This window comes from Strigops habroptila, chromosome Z (assembly GCF_004027225.2).
Source record: "Strigops habroptila isolate Jane chromosome Z, bStrHab1.2.pri, whole genome shotgun sequence".
Classification (NCBI taxonomy): domain Eukaryota; kingdom Metazoa; phylum Chordata; class Aves; order Psittaciformes; family Psittacidae; genus Strigops; species Strigops habroptila.
The window spans coordinates 22,061,843-22,078,408 of NC_044302.2; the positions used below are offsets into that span (position 1 = coordinate 22,061,843).

At 57.3% G+C, this 16,566-nt stretch overlaps 1 protein-coding gene across 3 annotated transcripts; it reads right to left on the reverse strand.

The window, feature by feature from the left end:
- Window positions 1–124: 124 nt before the first annotated feature.
- Window positions 125–12,365, reverse strand: LOC115601180 (adhesion G-protein coupled receptor G1-like). Of its 3 annotated transcripts, none has more exons than XM_030470831.1 (14): window positions 12,227–12,365; window positions 6,865–6,952; window positions 5,970–6,395; window positions 5,353–5,476; window positions 5,125–5,272; window positions 4,915–5,043; window positions 4,152–4,268; window positions 3,583–3,628; window positions 3,127–3,227; window positions 2,930–3,045; window positions 2,075–2,349; window positions 1,393–1,504; window positions 860–1,128; window positions 125–739 (listed from the first exon to the last, which is right to left on the reverse strand). In XM_030470831.1, exons 2-14 carry the CDS (start codon window positions 6,902–6,904, stop codon window positions 675–677), a joined length of 1,968 nt encoding a protein of 655 aa, XP_030326691.1. In that variant the 5' UTR covers window positions 6,905–6,952; window positions 12,227–12,365; the 3' UTR covers window positions 125–674. The 3 variants fall into 3 exon arrangements, with proteins under 3 accessions (XP_030326691.1, XP_030326690.1, XP_030326689.1); XM_030470830.1 differs by lacking the exon at window positions 12,227–12,365 and adding an exon at window positions 11,770–11,788 and having other exon boundaries at window positions 6,865–10,802; XM_030470829.1 differs by lacking the exon at window positions 12,227–12,365 and having other exon boundaries at window positions 6,865–11,894.
- Window positions 12,366–16,566: the final 4,201 nt, after the last annotated feature.

The following is a 16,566-nucleotide window of genomic DNA, read 5'->3' on the forward strand; positions in this document are numbered from 1 at the left end:
CAGCAGAATCATTTGGATTGCACACCGGCTCCTGCCTGGGATGGGACAACCCTGGCTGAGAGACAGATCCCATCAGAGAGCCCACCAATTTGCCAACATGCTCAGCAAAGAGACCCCAGCGAGCTGTGTTCCAAGCAGGAACAACTTTAATGGGCACAACTCTGGCGTGCGGGCATACCCACTGAATTTCTGCACCATCCAAAAATAGACATTCAACAAATTAACAAAAATAGACTATTCCAGCTGCTGGAGGGAGCTGGAGGCAGAGTTATTCTGTCTTCACTGGGGAAGGACCTTCTTGGTAACCACCAGCAAGGGCTGAAGATGGGGCCTTTCCCACCCGGGAAAAGGCTCATCCCTGGCCTCGGGGCATGGGAGGGGACATCCAGAGGCACTGGGGACCCTCTCCCTGCCCCTTCCACCTCCTGCAACAACCACCGCCTGGGCAAGCATCCCTCCCTCCTGCCTCAAGGATGCCAAGCCAAGAGATGCCAAGGGAAAGCTGCGGAGGGGGCTGGCAGAGGCAAGGGGTCCCTGGGCTCCAGCAGCCCCTGAGGTGGGTGCAGTAGCAAAGCGGACAGCATTGGTCCTTCCTGTGGCTGTCCTTGGCGTGGTGCAGCCATGGTGGGGCTCTGCCTGCTCTTGGGCTGCAGTTCGATGCTGTCGGAGCTGCCCTACAAATCAGAGGACTTCCTCGCCTGCAGCACCATGGTCCAGTACCAGAGGAAGATGAGGAAACCTGGGAGAGGAGGGAGGAAGGGTGGGCGAATCCCCCCGAGAGAGGCAGCAGCCTGCCAGGGACAGCTCCTCCTGTACCTATCACCACCCCAAAAACACCCCATCAGCATCCCTGGCTCACCTTGGAGGGAGTTGATGATGGTGAAGAGGTAGAGGGAGACGAGGCTGAAGACACCAGAGGTGAAGGAGAAGAAGACCAGTGCCCAGGGAATGCCCAGCAGGATGCTCAGCCCAAAGAGAGCGAGGACATGCTTGACCTTGTGACCTTTGTTGTTCTGACAGAGGATCTCCCGGACCATGGCCCCCAGCATGACCGAGTTAAAGAGGAACACCAGACTGAAGAAACCCAGGTTCACAACGTTATGGATCAGGGGGCTCGTGATCCAGCATCTGGAGGGAGAAGAAAAGGCAGAGGGTTACGCTGTGTCACCCCACAGGGACGTGAGTTGGAGGGGTTGGGATAAACACGACGGGTGTAGTGCAAGCCCAGAGCCCAGCTTAGTGAAACAGGGAGGGGGGATCCCACCACCACCCTGCACAGAACCCCACGAAAGCCGCAGGACAGCTGAGGAGAGCCTGTAGGACACAGCAGAGGTTTAGCCAGCTGGCTTCATCTAAGACCAAGGACCAGGCAACCCAATTCCAATGACTTACATGGTTGCGTTGGTGGATTTGCCACCAATGGATTCATAGATGGGAATGGAGTAGGGGCCGTAGTTTCTCCAGCTGGCCAGGAAGATCAGCATCACACAGACAAAGGGGAGTCCTAGGTGGCAAGAACAAAGTGAAGCGGCTGCCCTAGTCCCTAGCCCTCAGAGCTCCTGGAAGGACTCGTCCCTTTCTCCGTGTACAGAATACAAACCAACATCCTCCCCGCCAAGGGGAACTAAGAATGGAGCACACAACGACACCTAGTGTAAGCCCTGGCGCAGGACTGACTGTGCTGCATCGACCCCAGCCAGAGGATCAAATTGGGCTGTGGCATTTTAAGCCAGAAAGATCTTCCTACCACACCCTCCTGCCTGAACCATGGCAGAGATGCGCGGGTGCTTCCTGCATCAAGCCCATCTCTGGGCTGTCCTGGGTGTTCCTTTCAGAAAGAGGACCCTATTGCTGTGTCACAACCATTGCTCTAGCACCAGCTTCTACTCTCAGCCATGGAGTCTCCTTCTCCATTGAGTCTCCTAACAGAGACCCGTCTGCTTTCAGACATCTGCTCCCCACAGCCACGTCTCCATCCCCATCCAGGAACCATCTATGGTGGGGAAGACCTACCCAGGTCCCCTCCACCCCATGGCCTGTGCCCTTGGGGCCTCTCTGCCTCCCCCATGCTCACCCCAGCCCACCAGGCAGATCTTGAGGAGGAAGTGATCATGGTAGGCACTGAAGACTTCGATCACAAGCCGGTAGAGGTTGTAGCCCTCGATGCCCATCCAGGTGAGGCAGCTCAGGAGGGAGAAGTGCAGAAAAAGCCCACCAGCTCTGCAGATGGCCTCGCTGCTGCTGGAAGCTAACTGCTCAGAGATGAGGAAGGTGACGTCCAGGAGGAAGATGGCGCCCAACAGGTTCATGTGGATGTGCATGCTCGTGATCTGGTCTCTCTGCTTGCTTCTGGAGAGTCAAAGTGGGGACACCTCACTACCATGCCTGGGCAGCACCTTTGGCGCCCCACAACACCCCATAGCTCTGCACCAGGCGACTCGCCCCAACCAGAAAAGCACGGAGACGCTCTGGTGGTGTAAGGGGCTCGGAGCCTGGCCCCACAGCTGGGATCACCATTACATATGCAAATCCAGGCCCCTGCAGCTGAGCCCTAACTTCAGGTCTGCAACAAGCAGGGTAGGGAGCGACATCATTTCAGCTCTGAATCATCCATGTAGAATCAGTGACTCAGGAGAAGACACTCATGTTCTCCACTGGGCCCTTGAAAGATCTTTGCAGGCTTCTGCTTATGGATCCGTATCAACAACCAAAAGTCACTGAAAACAGCCAGTGTTTTGAGCGCCCTGCAGGAGACCTGACCACGGGGTTGCTTTCTGGACAGGAGAATTCTGCTTTCTTCAAGCATGGCTCCTCCATCATGCTCCCAGCCAGGCCACCCAACTGCATTTGGAAAGCGTGCACCCACCCAGGTGCAGTGGCAATGGAGAGGACACAGACAGGGAGCATGGGGTGAACTGTCACACTGTACCTGAAGTAGAGGAATAAGATGGTGCAAACAGATGCTAAAGCTGAGATCAGGCAACCAACATAGGTTATGATACTCAGGTAATCCCTGTGTACGTAGGTGATCTCCAGGGAGGAAACCTGAGGAGGAGGAGGAATGAGATGGTGAGGAAAAAACAGCTGGTAGAATGATGTGGAGAGCTGTGGAAGGGTGCTACCCACCATCAGCACAGCAAAGTAGGTGAGGTGGTTGCATCTGCACTCTGTCCAGCTGCCCTCCATCTCTGTTGTACAACCGAAGCTGTCCCAGCTCCCAGAGTTGGCTGTGCAAGAGAAAGGGACAGCATCTGGTGAGCAGCAGGAACATCTGCTCTGGGCTTGGGGATCTGCAGGGCAAGGTGTCTGTGGCACGGAGGAGAACCAAAGTGGGGGCCCCAGCCTGTCCCAGGCCAAGCACACACACTCAGATAGCACCCTTGGCATCAGGACCCATCCCTGGGAACAGAGAAAGCTTTCAGGCTAGGGAGAAACCTGAAATCAACTCATGGGAAAGGTTTATGAAGCTGGAGTGAGGAAGGGAGGTGTGGAGGAACTTCTACCCCTGCCAGTGGGTCTGTGGTACCCTGCAAAAGGAGCAAAGGCAGCGCCTGGCTCCACACCAAGCGCAGGAGCACTCACCAGTGGTGTCCTCCCGCCAGAAGACACACAGCAGGGTCACGTTCCTCTGCAATGACAAAAGCACAGGCCCTGAGCAGGACACAGTGGTGGGCTTGCTGCCAGGCCACCATGTTTGATAGGGGAGAACATGAGGAGAGATGGTCTCAGGAGACAAACTGTCCCGCGGGGACAGGCAGAGACCGTTCTCTTGGCAGCTCGTGGAGCAGATGCCTCCTCCCAGGTCTCCTTCTTCAAACAAGAGGTTCAGCTTTGAGCAGGTGCCCAAGAGGATCATGAATGAGCTGTGGGACTGTCAACTTAAAGTATCCCCCAGCCCTGGAGATTGTGCTGGAGGCGACACATATGCAAAGCAGCATCTCCTGGACAGGTGCAGGCAGCACCACCACCAGTGAACATGCTGGAGCCATGATCACGATACAGTCCCAGAAGATGTAGCAGACCCCGTACAGGCTGGGCAAGGGCATGGACCTGATGGATTATGACAACTCTCTAAGCAGGTAGGGCCTGAGCCCTCCCTGCCCCTCCATTCCTGGTGGGATCAGGTTTGATGAGGCTATTTCCCCACCTACTGGCAGCTGGCCATGGAAGAAAGTGAGGACCACTGGGTCGGAGAGGTTGGCCACCGCCAAGTCCACCAGGGAGATGCCGACCACCTTGTCACCCAGGACGTGGCTGCTGTTTTCATCCTATTGAAAAAGAAGAGGAGGCAATGGCAGTGTGGGAAGGGAGAGCTGCCAGGAGAGAAGTGGGTGAGAGCCACCAAGAAGGTCTCCACCTCTTCGCTGTCAAGCTTCTAGCTCATCTTTGAAGCATCTTCTGCAAGCGAGCACCAGCACCCTGGTCTGGGCAGCATCCCTGCTGTCCTGTACCACTGGAGTCCCCGGCACAGTGGGGACACCCCACTATACGAAGACAGGCTGATAAAACTGGGGCTGTTCAGCCTGGAGAAGAGAAGCTGCATGGAGATCTCAGAGCAGCCTCCCAGTATCTGAAGGGGGCCTACAAAGATGCCAGAGAGGGACTCTTCATCAGGGACTGTGGTGATAGGACAAGGGGCAATGGGTTCAAACTTGAACAGGGAGATTTAGGTTAGATATAAGGAAGAAGTTCTTCCCTATGAGGGTAGTAAGGCCCTGGCACAGGTTGCCCAGAGAAGCTGTGGCTGCCCCAGCCCTGGCAGTGTTCAAGGCCAGGTTGGACACAGGGGCTTGGAGCAACCTGCTCTAGTGGAAGGTGTCCCTGCCCGTGGCAAGAGGTTGGAACTGGATGAGCTTTAAGGTCCTTTCCAACCCAAACCATTCTACGATCCTATGTCATCCGTATGGCCATCACCTGGAACATGGTCTGGCTGCTGATGTCTATCAGGAGCACTCTGTGCTCTACCACCTCCTCCCTCTCCTTTGCCGTCACAAACAGGCTACTCGGCAGGTCCACCGCGATCCCATGGACCTCTCTGCCCTCCTGCAAGGAAAGACTCATGAGGAGGGTTGGGAGGGGGTACTGGTGGGCCGAGACCAGCAGGGCAGGCTGCCCAGGACCCACCTCTCTTTGGGAAGCAAAGACCAGGTTCCGAGGAGCCTGAGCGGGCTGGACCCTCAGGACAGTTGCACGCACGGTCGCCTTTCCGAAGGTCTGGTTCTGCCCTTCAAGCTCCACCTTGGTCAGCATCTTCTCCAGCTCCCCTAGTTTGCTGTCAGGGAAGGGGCACAGTGAGGGATGCAGGCAGCACTGCATCACTGGCAGCAGGAACGGCACGAGCCGGGAACTCACAGCCGAAGCACCCGCTGCTCCATGGCTCCTGCATCTGGCTCCGCGGGCTGGGCAATGAGCCTGTCCAAGGCAGTGAGCTGCTCCTCCACATCCTGCTCCCAGATGGGCATGTCCTCTGGTGAGGCTGGACGGGACACAGAAGGGAAGGCCATGAAATGCAGAGGCACAGCTGGCTTTCTCATGCCCCCAGCCAACTGGGCACAGCCCTGGTGCGAGCAGAAAGCAAAGGGCTTCAAGGAAGCCCCAAGCCCGGGGAGCTGATGGACACCTCAACCTAGAGGGCTTCTCCTGCTGCCCAGAGCTCGGCTCCCACTGTGGTCACCAGGACCACGCTGGCTAGGTGCCTAGCAGTGCAGACAGGACCCTTGGAACTTCTGCAAAGCCCATGATTTTAGGGGGAAATACACTTGAAAATCTCCATCTTCCAGGAGCCTGGGTATCCAGGCCTGCCTCTAGGCTGCTGGAAGCAAACCTACCTCACCTTCCATCACCATTCAGCTGTGTCTTCACATCAGCACCATACCAAATCCTGGGACACTACCCGCTGATGGCATAAGCATGGGCTGGGGATGAAAGGAACCCTGTATTTCATTAAGATAATGTTGAACTGCCTTTACCGGGGAAGAAGTACTCAGAGGTACTGTCGAGGGAAGTGTTCTTCCCGCCCTTCAAGATGTAGGACACGTTGAAGATGGACGTGCTGGCTCCTGCAGTCTCCTGACCCTGCTTCTCCCGGGCACTGCTGCTGGCCGGGTCCTGGCCCAGGAGAAAGCTCTGTTTCCCATAGACCAGCTGCAGGGTGCTGGTGGCCTTGAACCAGCAGATGCAGAAGCGGTACCTGCCCAGTGTGGGGGGCAAGCTGTACTTGTACGAGGAGTTTCTCCTACTTGGCAAAAAGGGCCTTCTTATGATCAGTGCCTGGGCCGTGTTCTCGATGGAGAAGGCGGCAGGGCCGTGCTCATAGATGATGGAGCTGTTCTGGGTCTGGTTTCGGTCACCACAGAAGCGGAAGTCCTCTTCCTGGTGGCCACAGGCTCCCACCCCTGCGTACACAAGTGTTTGGAGATGCTGGTTCAGCCAGGCTCTCTGCTCCTGTCACCCCAGTCCTGTCCTGGATGGGCTGTGTGATGTCAGTGACATCGGGCCACCTCCCCAGTGTCCCCACAGCCATGCTGGGAGGGATTGCCAGGGCTCCTGAGGCAGCAGGAGCCCCCATCTCTCGGGGCCACCCTCTCCCAGGTGGCACCAGCCACATCAGCAGAGACTGAGAGAGGACCTCTCCATCCCCAGGAGGAATGGACAGAGACCATCTCCTTTCCATGGAAAAAACCCATTCTGCCCCAGACACCTCACCAGAGGCACGTCAGCCCATGAGACATTTCACCTCTGTGGAAGTCACAGCAGCAAACACCCCTCAGTACCCCCCAGGCAAGTTTCTGGGGCTGCCAATTACTTCCAGCAGCCCAAACCTGTCTCACCGCCCCAGGGCAGGATGTGGTTGGGGCAGTCTACCTTGGAGCGGGGAGAGAAGGAGCAGAAGGAGGACCTTCATCCTGGGCAGCTCTCTGCTTTGGCTTGGCCTCTGAGGACAAAGCAGGGCCTGGAAGTGTACAAAAGAAAGGGGCCACGTGGGTATTTGGGTATCACCCATACCATGGCATCAGGGGATGGAGAGAAAAGGCTGTGCTGGTGGGACACAGCTCCCTGGGACCTCTGCCATGAGGAGGAGCCATGAGCACCAGGGCTAGAAGGACAGGGCAGCCAGCAGCGGGTGTGGGCACTGAGGGGTGTCCCAGCGCCCCATCACTAGCACCAACCGCCAGTGACTCAGAGCGGGATGGAGGGTTCCCTCTTCCACTCCCGGCCTCACATCTCGGTTCAGGCCTTGGCTTCTTATCACAAGTGACAGGAACAGAAGGAAACAGTGGTTTCCTAGTTCACCAGCCCTGAAATTATTGTCATGGGTGCTTTCAGCTCTTGCAGTTTAGCTGAGGAGCCGGGCACAATGCAAACTGCTCTGCCACTGCAGCCTGGCAGGAACAGGCTCTCCCAGGCTCATCCTGGAGCAACTGTGGCTGCAAAAACTCCTTCTGCCATTCATGACCAGGCAGGCAATGTTCTCTGCAGCCCCTTCTCCACCCCTTCATCCTGCACTCTGCTCCACCACAGTTTTCTTTTTTATATGCAGCAAGGGCTGCTGTGACCTGCACCCAAGCCAGCGCTGACCACCCTCAGGTGCTGCTGCACCCATGTGCTCCACCCAGCCGCAGCCTTCGCACCCACAGCCCTTCCCATCACACTCTACGCCTTCCCTGCACCACAAACTGCACCTCTGTGCTGCTGTGACTGCTGAGCTTCACCTCCTGCTCATCCTGCGCAAGGGCCGAGGCTGGTCTAGTGGAAGGTGTCCCTCTCCGTGGCAGGGGGTTGGAACTGGATGAGCTTCAAGGTCCCTTCCAACCCAAACCAGCCTGGGATTCTGTGATCCAGCAACCAGTGGGAGCCCCGTGCCCTTGGGCAGGACAGCCCCCACAGCTGGGTGCTACCAGACCAGCCAGCAGAGCCGAACACTTGCTAATGCCCAAAGCCAAGCCACCACCCGTTTTGTGACCACTGCATCCTGCTCCCGTGCCACTCTCAAAGCATCCTTCTCAAAACCTAGTAAGTGGCTGAATCCTGTTCTGTCTGCTACAAGCAGATACAGGGCATCCATCAGCACCACCTGCAGAGGCTCCTGAGCTTTCCCAGGCACCCAGGGGCTGTCAGATGGGGAGGCTGTGGGAATACCACTTGCTTGAGAACTCGGCATTCCTGTTGGCAGATCTCTCCCACAAGCATGGGCTTCTCCTGGGAACATTCCTAGCCAGCACGGATCTGGCGCTGGCACAGCACCACAGGCACAGCCGCTCGTGTTCCTCCCTGTCTGCTTCTTGCAGTAGTTTATCACCAGAAGACGGGGGCTTCGGGTTACTAATTAACCTGCTGCAATAATTGAGTGTGGCGCTAACAAGGTTTGCCGGTGCGGGCTGGGAGGGTATGGCACAGGCAGGACTTGGCAGTATGCGGATGGGACTGGCATCCCAGTGCCTTGCTGCACTTGGTAATCATGCATGTGGATCCAAAAAGCATGGATCTGGGGTGGCAAAATGCCAGTGGTGATGGGAAACACCCGGATCGCTAAAAAGCAACCAAGTGGCACACAAATGCCAACAATGTAGTGATAGCACAGAGCCAGCATGCCAAGAAAGCAAAGAATGCTGCATCCCAACAAAGCTTCAGCCTATCCCACTGCGCTGGCATCTTTAGGATGTTACTGGGGTGGTCGGAGGACAGGATCGTCCCGTTTTAGCCGTCACTCAACCGGGACCAGAAATCCCTGTGGGGATGTGGGTGGGGGAGCTGGTATTTCCCCTCCAAGCCCTATATGGTCCCACTCGCTCCGACGCCAATGGCTGTTTCCTGAGCTGAACAATAGCAAGAGAAAGTCCCCCAGAAATGGTTTCTCAGTGGGAAAACAAAGTTCCCATCGGTGCCAGTAGAACCAGAGGGAGCCGAATGTGCCGAGCTCACACTGGGACTGGATCCTTCCCATCATCATCCTTGGGTAGCAGTGGGCCGCTTGGCATTGCCACCCCAGTGTCACTCATTTACAAATGGCCTGTGCTATCACAGTGACCAAGGAGAGACCAAAGCCTTTAGCACCCAACCCTGCCTCCCCTTCACCAAGGGCAGGATGGCATTACCTGCTGCCCCTGGGGCACTGAGCTCCTCCAAGAAGAGTAACACATAGAAAAACTCCTAGTTTAGCCCCAAAACCAGCCAGATGATGTAAAAAGAGGCGGCCAGGCTGGAGAAGGCTCCCTCACCACTGGCTGGGAGGGAGGCTCAGTCCCAGGAATCACATTGTATCCTCGCTTTGCCATTCAAAGAACGCTTTGGTCTTGAAAAGAAAAGTCAAGGAATAACATGGTGGCCTCTAAACCTACAGGCAAATGGAAAAAAAACCCTAAAACACCCACAAAACAAAAAAGCGCAGTATTTCCTGCCACCTTACTGCTCTGGGGGTGACTTGGCATCTCTCTCTGCCTTTGGAGATGGAACATGGCTTTTGGCCGTAATATTTTTCCCAAGGAGAAGGGAAGATGCTCTGATGCCTCAAACAAACACCAGAAATGGGGAGATTCAGAGCCTTTGATCTCTGTTTCCCTTCCAGGCCCATTAGGAAAACAACACTGACGCTCTGTTCCTTGACACGCCAACGAGCCCGCAGCTTGTCACCCAGGCAAGGACTCAGGAATGGAATGGAGACACTGATGCACAGAGAGGCTCTGTGAGGTACAGAACAGCTTTGCATGGTGGTAGGGAGCACAGAGGGGATGCCCCAGCATCGGTCCCGCAGATCGTCACACAGGGTCCTTGTACTTGGCCAGCGGCTCATGTATGTTATTCACGGCATCAGCACGCAAGCCGTTCCCGTCACGGTGGCAGCAGAGCCTGACCCAACGTCTTGCTAATGCCAAGCCTGTGCTGCGGGATGGACTCAGCTCTTCCCAGGATGTGGGGCTGCGCAGAACACCCAGCAGCCCCAAGATGAGTTCTGCTGACAGGACAAAACCAGACCTGATAAAAATTCCCATGGGAGCAGCAGAAATCCATCCTTTGCCAGCTGCTGGCAGCCATCCCTTCCCCAGCAGGCATGGGGAGAGCAGGGGGGAGGCTGGCACAGGCAGACCACCAAGTGCCTGAGGCTCCCAAGATGGAGAATTTTCTTAAAGCTGGGTCATAACATTAAGAATGTAAAACAAAATTCTATTTCCTAACCCCACCTCAGACAGACATGTCACAGCCAACTCAACCAGCGCTTCCTCCAGTGCCCAGGCAACACAGTGCAGAGCTCAGTGGCATGCGAAGGACCAGTGCCAAACTGAAGGCTGCCATGAAACGGGAACAAAGTGGTGCAGGCTGTCCTCTCCCAGCACCTCACGCCATGTCGCTGGCCTCCACGGTACAGCCAGCAACCCTCATAGTGCGCTCCCACCATCCAGCCTTCTTCAGGAGCAACTCCTTGGCCTCTTCCTGTGGGTCACTTTGTACCTTCCCTCCACCCAAATCACCTACCTGAGTTTTAAATAGCTGCCAAAACACCCCGTCCCCTCCCAGGTCTTGTCCCCCTCTGCATGAGCAAGGTCCCCATCGCCTGCCTGTGCCAGGGAAGGGGGGCACAGGGCAGCACACAGCAGCCCAGGACCACCCCAAATCAGGCTCCCAGGCATTTGGCATGGAAAGCAGCTAACCTGGAGCCTGGTGAGGGGGAACCAGGTCCCCGCAGGTGTTTCTGGTTGCAGGAAAGCAAAGCACAGCCAGAGCAAAGTCTGCAGCACCTCAGGAGCCAGGTAAGAGGCCATGAGCACATCCCCCAAGATTCCTGCCAAACCCCGGCTGTCAGGGAGCTGATGGGAAAGGAGTTGGTGTGTTGGAGCGCTCCCGAAAAACAGGTGCTGACAGGCTGCTGCCCGCTGGCACCACCTGGAGCCGGCACCATGGCTGCAGACCCCGCAGTACCACATCCCACCGGCACCCATGGCTGCCACTGCAAGGTGCGGGGACAGCCAAGCCCTGGGGTGCCAGCCCTGGGGTGCCCGTCCCGGCAGCACACAGTTGCTTGCAAAGCTGTTGCTCTGTGAATAGCAGCCCCTAGGCCATGGGATTAAGAGCTGGCCTGCAACCAAGTATGCAGCATTTTCAGTCCTCGGCTTCATTCACGTGGGAGCTGCAAAGCCAGCGAGGGGCATGGCAAAACCCACTGTGGCTGCAGGCCCAGCTTAAAGGATTTGCCTCCCCCTCCATCTCTGAAACGCTCCTGGCTCCGCCCCTGGCAGAGGACCTTGGAGGGGGGTTACTGCAACCCTCGGACCATGAAACGAGCTTTGGCTGCTATCCCTCCCCAGCAACCATGGGGACGTGCTGCCAGGGGGTTATTCCAGGAGACTTCATTTCAATTCTCCAGCTGGCCTTGCTGGGCTTTCCTGATCCCTCCCAAGGGGCAGCTCAGGCAGCTTGTGGGCGGGGAGCACCCAGAGTATCCTGCATCCCACAGCAGCGTGCCAGGACCGGCAGCAGCAAGAGGAGACAGTGCAGGAGGAATCCCCCAACAGGAATTTCAGGGGAGGGAGATCGTCCTGTCGAGACACACCAACAGTCCCACTGGGATGCTGCACCCTCCGCCAGCATGGCGGTGGAGGAGGAATTGGGCACAGTAGTGGGTCCCTAGGGTGGGAAGCAAAGGCCACACGCAGGCCCTGGCCTGGTGGCAGGGGCTTCGTGGGTCTCAGCTGTGTGGACATGGGGACTTTGTGGCTCTACATCCAGGGAACCCAGCCCGACTCTGGGGCAGAGGGGAGGATGAGTCCCACTCACCAGGGATGGAGGCTTCACCAGACCACTCACTCCATGGCCACCAGCACAGACCGCAGTGCTTGCCCGCACCCACTGCTCAGGCACAGGGAGGCAAAATGTCCCCATCTGTACCTATGGAGCTGGGATCACCCCGAGGACCCCATGGAGCCCTCCTTACCTCCATCCCTGCCCCACCAGCCAGCCAAGCACCCAGGGTGCTGCTGCCCAAAGCCACCACTGCCATCAGTACCAGCTACCAGTCCCGCGGGGCTGGCCCCAGCATTGTCAGATGCCCCCCCCCGCTCACCCCACCACCTCCCCGCCCGCATCGCGGACCCCACAGGATCCCCTCCCAGTCTCCCCAGTAAGGGCAAGCCGCGTAGCGCCCCTCACCGCGGCCTCTCGCACCCCGACAGCAAACACCGGACCCCGCCCCCGCCGCTCCTCCTCCCTCCCCGCTCCCTGCTGCCCCCGACACCTGTGCCCGGGGCAGGCTGGGCACGTTGCCCCGGCCCGGCTCGGCTCGGCTCGGCTCGGCTCGGCCCGGCCCGGCTCAGCTCAGCTCCACACCGTGCGGCTCTGCTCGGCGCCGCACCTCGCAGCCTCGGCGCGGTGCATCGGGCCAGACGCACCCGCCCCTCTCCGTCCCTCCGGGCGGGCGGTGACTCAGCGGGGCGGGACCGCCCCCGGTCGCGTCGCACCGAGCGCTGCGGGACCCTGCGGGGTCGCTCTGGGGCCACCGGCCCTCGGTCACGGCACCTGCCCGGCTCTGCCCAGCCCGGCCCGGCTCGGCTCGGCTCGGTTGAGCCTGGGAGCACCAGGCTGGGAGCACCGGGCTGCATCACTCCGCCCGGCCGCGACCGGGATGGGATGGGATGGGACGGAATGGGACGAGATGAGATGGGATGGGATGGGACGGGATGAGGGACCCCGCTGGGTCCACCGGAGAGAGCCGAGTGCCCCATCCCGTGCCCTTTAGCTCCGGGCTGGCGGGCATCCAGAAGGAGCTGGAAGGCTGCACGCCTGGCTGCAAACGGGATTAAAAAATAACGATCAATGAGAAAGCAGCCGGGACAGCGTGTCCCTGCGAACCCTGCCCTGCTCCTGCAGGAAATGAGAGCAGTGAGAAGCAGGGCACGCAGCCCAGGCCCCGAACCAGGGGGATCTGGTGCCCCCCATAGCACATCCATGGAGGAGGGAGGCGCAGAGCCTGGGTGTGACTGGCCAGCTCCTGCGTATTCCAAAGCTGGAGCTGAGCACCGGGCCCCTTGCCCTCGGGACCCCGCAGGGGGAGCTGGTGCTGGAGACGTCATGGCAGCAAGGGGCACTGGAGGAGCTGACAAAGGCCCTGCCAGCAGTGCCTGCGTCCAGCCCTTTGTGTGTCCTGAAAGCAGCCGTGCAGGAGGGAGGCAGTTCTGCCAGGAGCTGGAGGGAGCAGGGCAGGCAGGGACAGCTCCGGGAAGTGCTGTGGGTAAATAAAAGAGTTGCCCTTGGAGATATGTTCAACGGCTTGAATGAGGCTTTTTTTTCTGCTGGGGGAAGAAACAACCTCCCACTCCACAGGGAAGGCAATGGAGATAAAAAGCACTGGAGGTGCCATGGCTGCACTGGCACGCCTGGAGCAGGGAACATCCACCATGCTCCCAGTGCCTCAGCTTGGTTTGATTGGCAGCTGCAAGCCCCGAATGCCCCCCGCTCCACAGGAAGAGGCTTTCACGGGACGAGGCTCCCACGGGAAGCGGCTCGTGTGGCTGGAGCGTGGCTAATGCGGCCGCCTTTGAAGCCAAACCATCCCCAGATCACAGGAACAGAGCCAGCTCCAAAACACATGCTCATGGCAGCCAGAGCCGCTGGAGCATCATGACGAGCCAAGCCTCCCACTGCTGGTTATCCTGACCAGCTCCTTTGGGAAACCCATAAATCTGCCTCCCGCGGACAGTGCTGCTAAATCCAGGGGCAGCTCCTGCAGGATCAGGTCCTCCTGGAGCGGGGGATCAGGTATAGTCCCACTTCCCAGGGAGGAAAGGACATTTTAGGCCATCATTCTGACGCTTTTGATGGAACAAAGAGCCTTTTGTCCGTATATGTCGTTATCAGGAGTTAATTTTAGGTTGACGCCTGTACTTGTTATCAGGATTATCCGTAAATTGGCAGGCAGTGCTTCTCTCTTCAAAGACACTGGCTGAGCAGGGAGAGGGAGGAAATCCTTGTGTTTTCCCCTGCAAGGGACGTTTGCCCTTGGGCTCAGGCCAGCAGCACTCGCTCAGCCTGGAAAGGGTTTATTGCTCCAGCTGGGGAGTTCCTGAAAGTCCTAAAAGTTCCTGAAAATCCTAAATGCTCCTAAAGCCCTAAAAGTTCCTAAATAACCTTAAAGTTCCTAAAGCCCTAAAAGCTCCTAGAAGATCCCAAAAAAAAAACCCAAAACCTTGAAGCTCCTAAAAGATCCTAAACTCCCTAAAAGATCCTAGAAGATAAAAAAAGTTCCCAAAAGCTGTAAAAGATCCTGAAAAGCCTAAAAACCTCAAAAAGCCCTAAAAGCTCCTAAAGCCCTAAAAGCTCCTAAATATGCATAAAGTTCCTAAAGCCTTAATAGTTCCTAAAACCCCTAAAAGCTCCTAGAAGATCCCCAAAAAATCTTTAAAGTTCCTAAAAGCTCTAAAAGCTCCTAAAGCCCTAAAAGCTCCTAAAAGATCCCCTGAAACATAAAGTTCCTAAAAGCCCTAAAAGTTCCTAAACCCCCTAAAAGGTCCCCCCCAAAATACTCTTAAAGTTTCTAAAAGCTGTAAAACTTCCAAAAAACCTTAAGAGCCCTAAAACTTCATAAAAGCTCCTCAAGGCTCCAGTGCTGGCAGCATGCCGGAGGAGCGCGGTGGCAGAGCCATGAGATAGAATGCTGAGGACAGGCAAGGGCACGTACTGCAAGGCTGCTGCCAGCTAAAGCGCGGCAAGTACGGGCACAGGGGCAAGTACAGGCAGAGGGGCAAGTACCCCTCCGCCTATGGAGCGTGGACGTGCCACGGGAAGCAGAGGGCGAGCCGGTGAGTGCCAGCCCCGCTGCCAAGCAGTGGCAGCCCCAGCCCAGGGTGCCGAGACCACCCACTAAAAGCCCGTTGAGAGACAATGGTGCTCCCAAGGGAGGTGCAAGCACAAGTGGAGCTCAGCTCCAGTGAGTGAAGGAGGAGGGTGAGAATGGGGATGATGAAGCATATGAGTGCTGGTGACAGGGGATGCCTGGAGGTGCTCTCTGCAAATCCAGTGAGCAATGCCAGTCTTGGGAGCCTTGGAGGATGGTGATCCCAAGGAAGCTCCTCAGCTGCCTTGAGCGGCTGTGGGTGCTCCTGCTCCTCCATCACCACTGCTTCACCTCTCTCAGCCTTGTTCCCAAACATGCATGAAATGGGGAGGTGGGTCCCCCCCACACCAAGTCAGGCTTTCTCTGTCAGGCAGCAAGGATAAGAGCAATTCCATACGAGCCAGGGCTGTAAAACCCAACCACAGAGAGAGCAATAAACCTGACTTATTTGCTTCAGCTCAGCTTTGCACATAAACCTGCGATGATTTCAGGGAAGTCTAGGGGAAGATTGGTCCTCAGGGGTATTGGCACAAGCACTGGGTGAGGATCCTATTGTGGGACGCAGGAACCACAGCCAAGTCCCAGAGGTGGATCCCAAAATGGAGCCAAGGTCTGCTTCCACTCCCAAACGGATTTAGTCTCTTCCCTGGCTGCTTGTTTCCCAAAAATACAGAGAATTTACAAGACTTCCACAGCTTTGCTCCTGCGGCTGGGCTTGCACCGGGGCCTGAAGGCACTGCGGTGGCGCCAAGCCACCTTTCCTGGGGAAAACAGGATGGAACACAGCACACACAGCACACACCCATCAGCCCAGCACTGGCCTCCTTCCTGGTAAGGTGCAGGGGAGGGTAAGTACAATTATTTCTCCTTGGGGAGGTTGAGGAGGCCAGGTCAACTTCTGCCCATGGGGCCCTGGTGCTGCAAGGCACCAGGGGTGGGAGGTTGGATCCCACCCTGCGCTCCCAGGGCACCCCAGGAGTGTTGGAGCCTGAAACAAGTGCCTTTTTTGCCCCCGTTTGCCAACAATGGGCAGCTCCCCAGGGTCCGCTGTATCCTACTGGTCCCCAGTGGACCCAGCTTCCCAGGGACCACCATGCTCTGTGGGTGCCGTGTTCCCGCTGCTGGGAGGCAACCACCAACAATTGTTTTCCAAGTGCCACTAGATACGGGAAGAAGGTGTATCCACATACCAGTGTCAGTGTGTATGCTGGCAGCCAGTGAAACACCCCAAACCCCAAAATCTCCAGATGTGGAGAAGGGGCATGGAAGGTGCATCCCAAGAGCAACCGAGGGGCTGGAGCTGCCAGGATTGACTCTCCCATGGAAGGGCTTATGGGTGACCAGCTGAGCACTTGGCACCTCACCAAACCCTCAGGCTTCTTCTTTAATAGCTAAGCCAGCCACCAGAGCGGTGAGGCATGCCCAGCTCATCGCCACGCCATGGGACCATGCTCATGGGCTTTTGTTCTGGCTGACGGTGGGAGAGATGGAAACTCAACAGCGCTGGCTGCCCTTTGTGCAGGGAACAAAGAACAATAGCCGTCCGCTTCTTACGCTGCCCAGAACCAGGCCCCGGGAAGCAGCCAGGAAGGGAAACACTACGGGAAGGCTGAGACAGGCAGTGTGTCACCCCATGAGCCTACCCAGTGATTCCCAGTTCCCTGCCACCGGAGCAGAACTGGCAGCACCAGCTAGCTACAGGCACGTGGCTCGTGAGGATCCCGCTGTCACTAGGGGTAGATTCG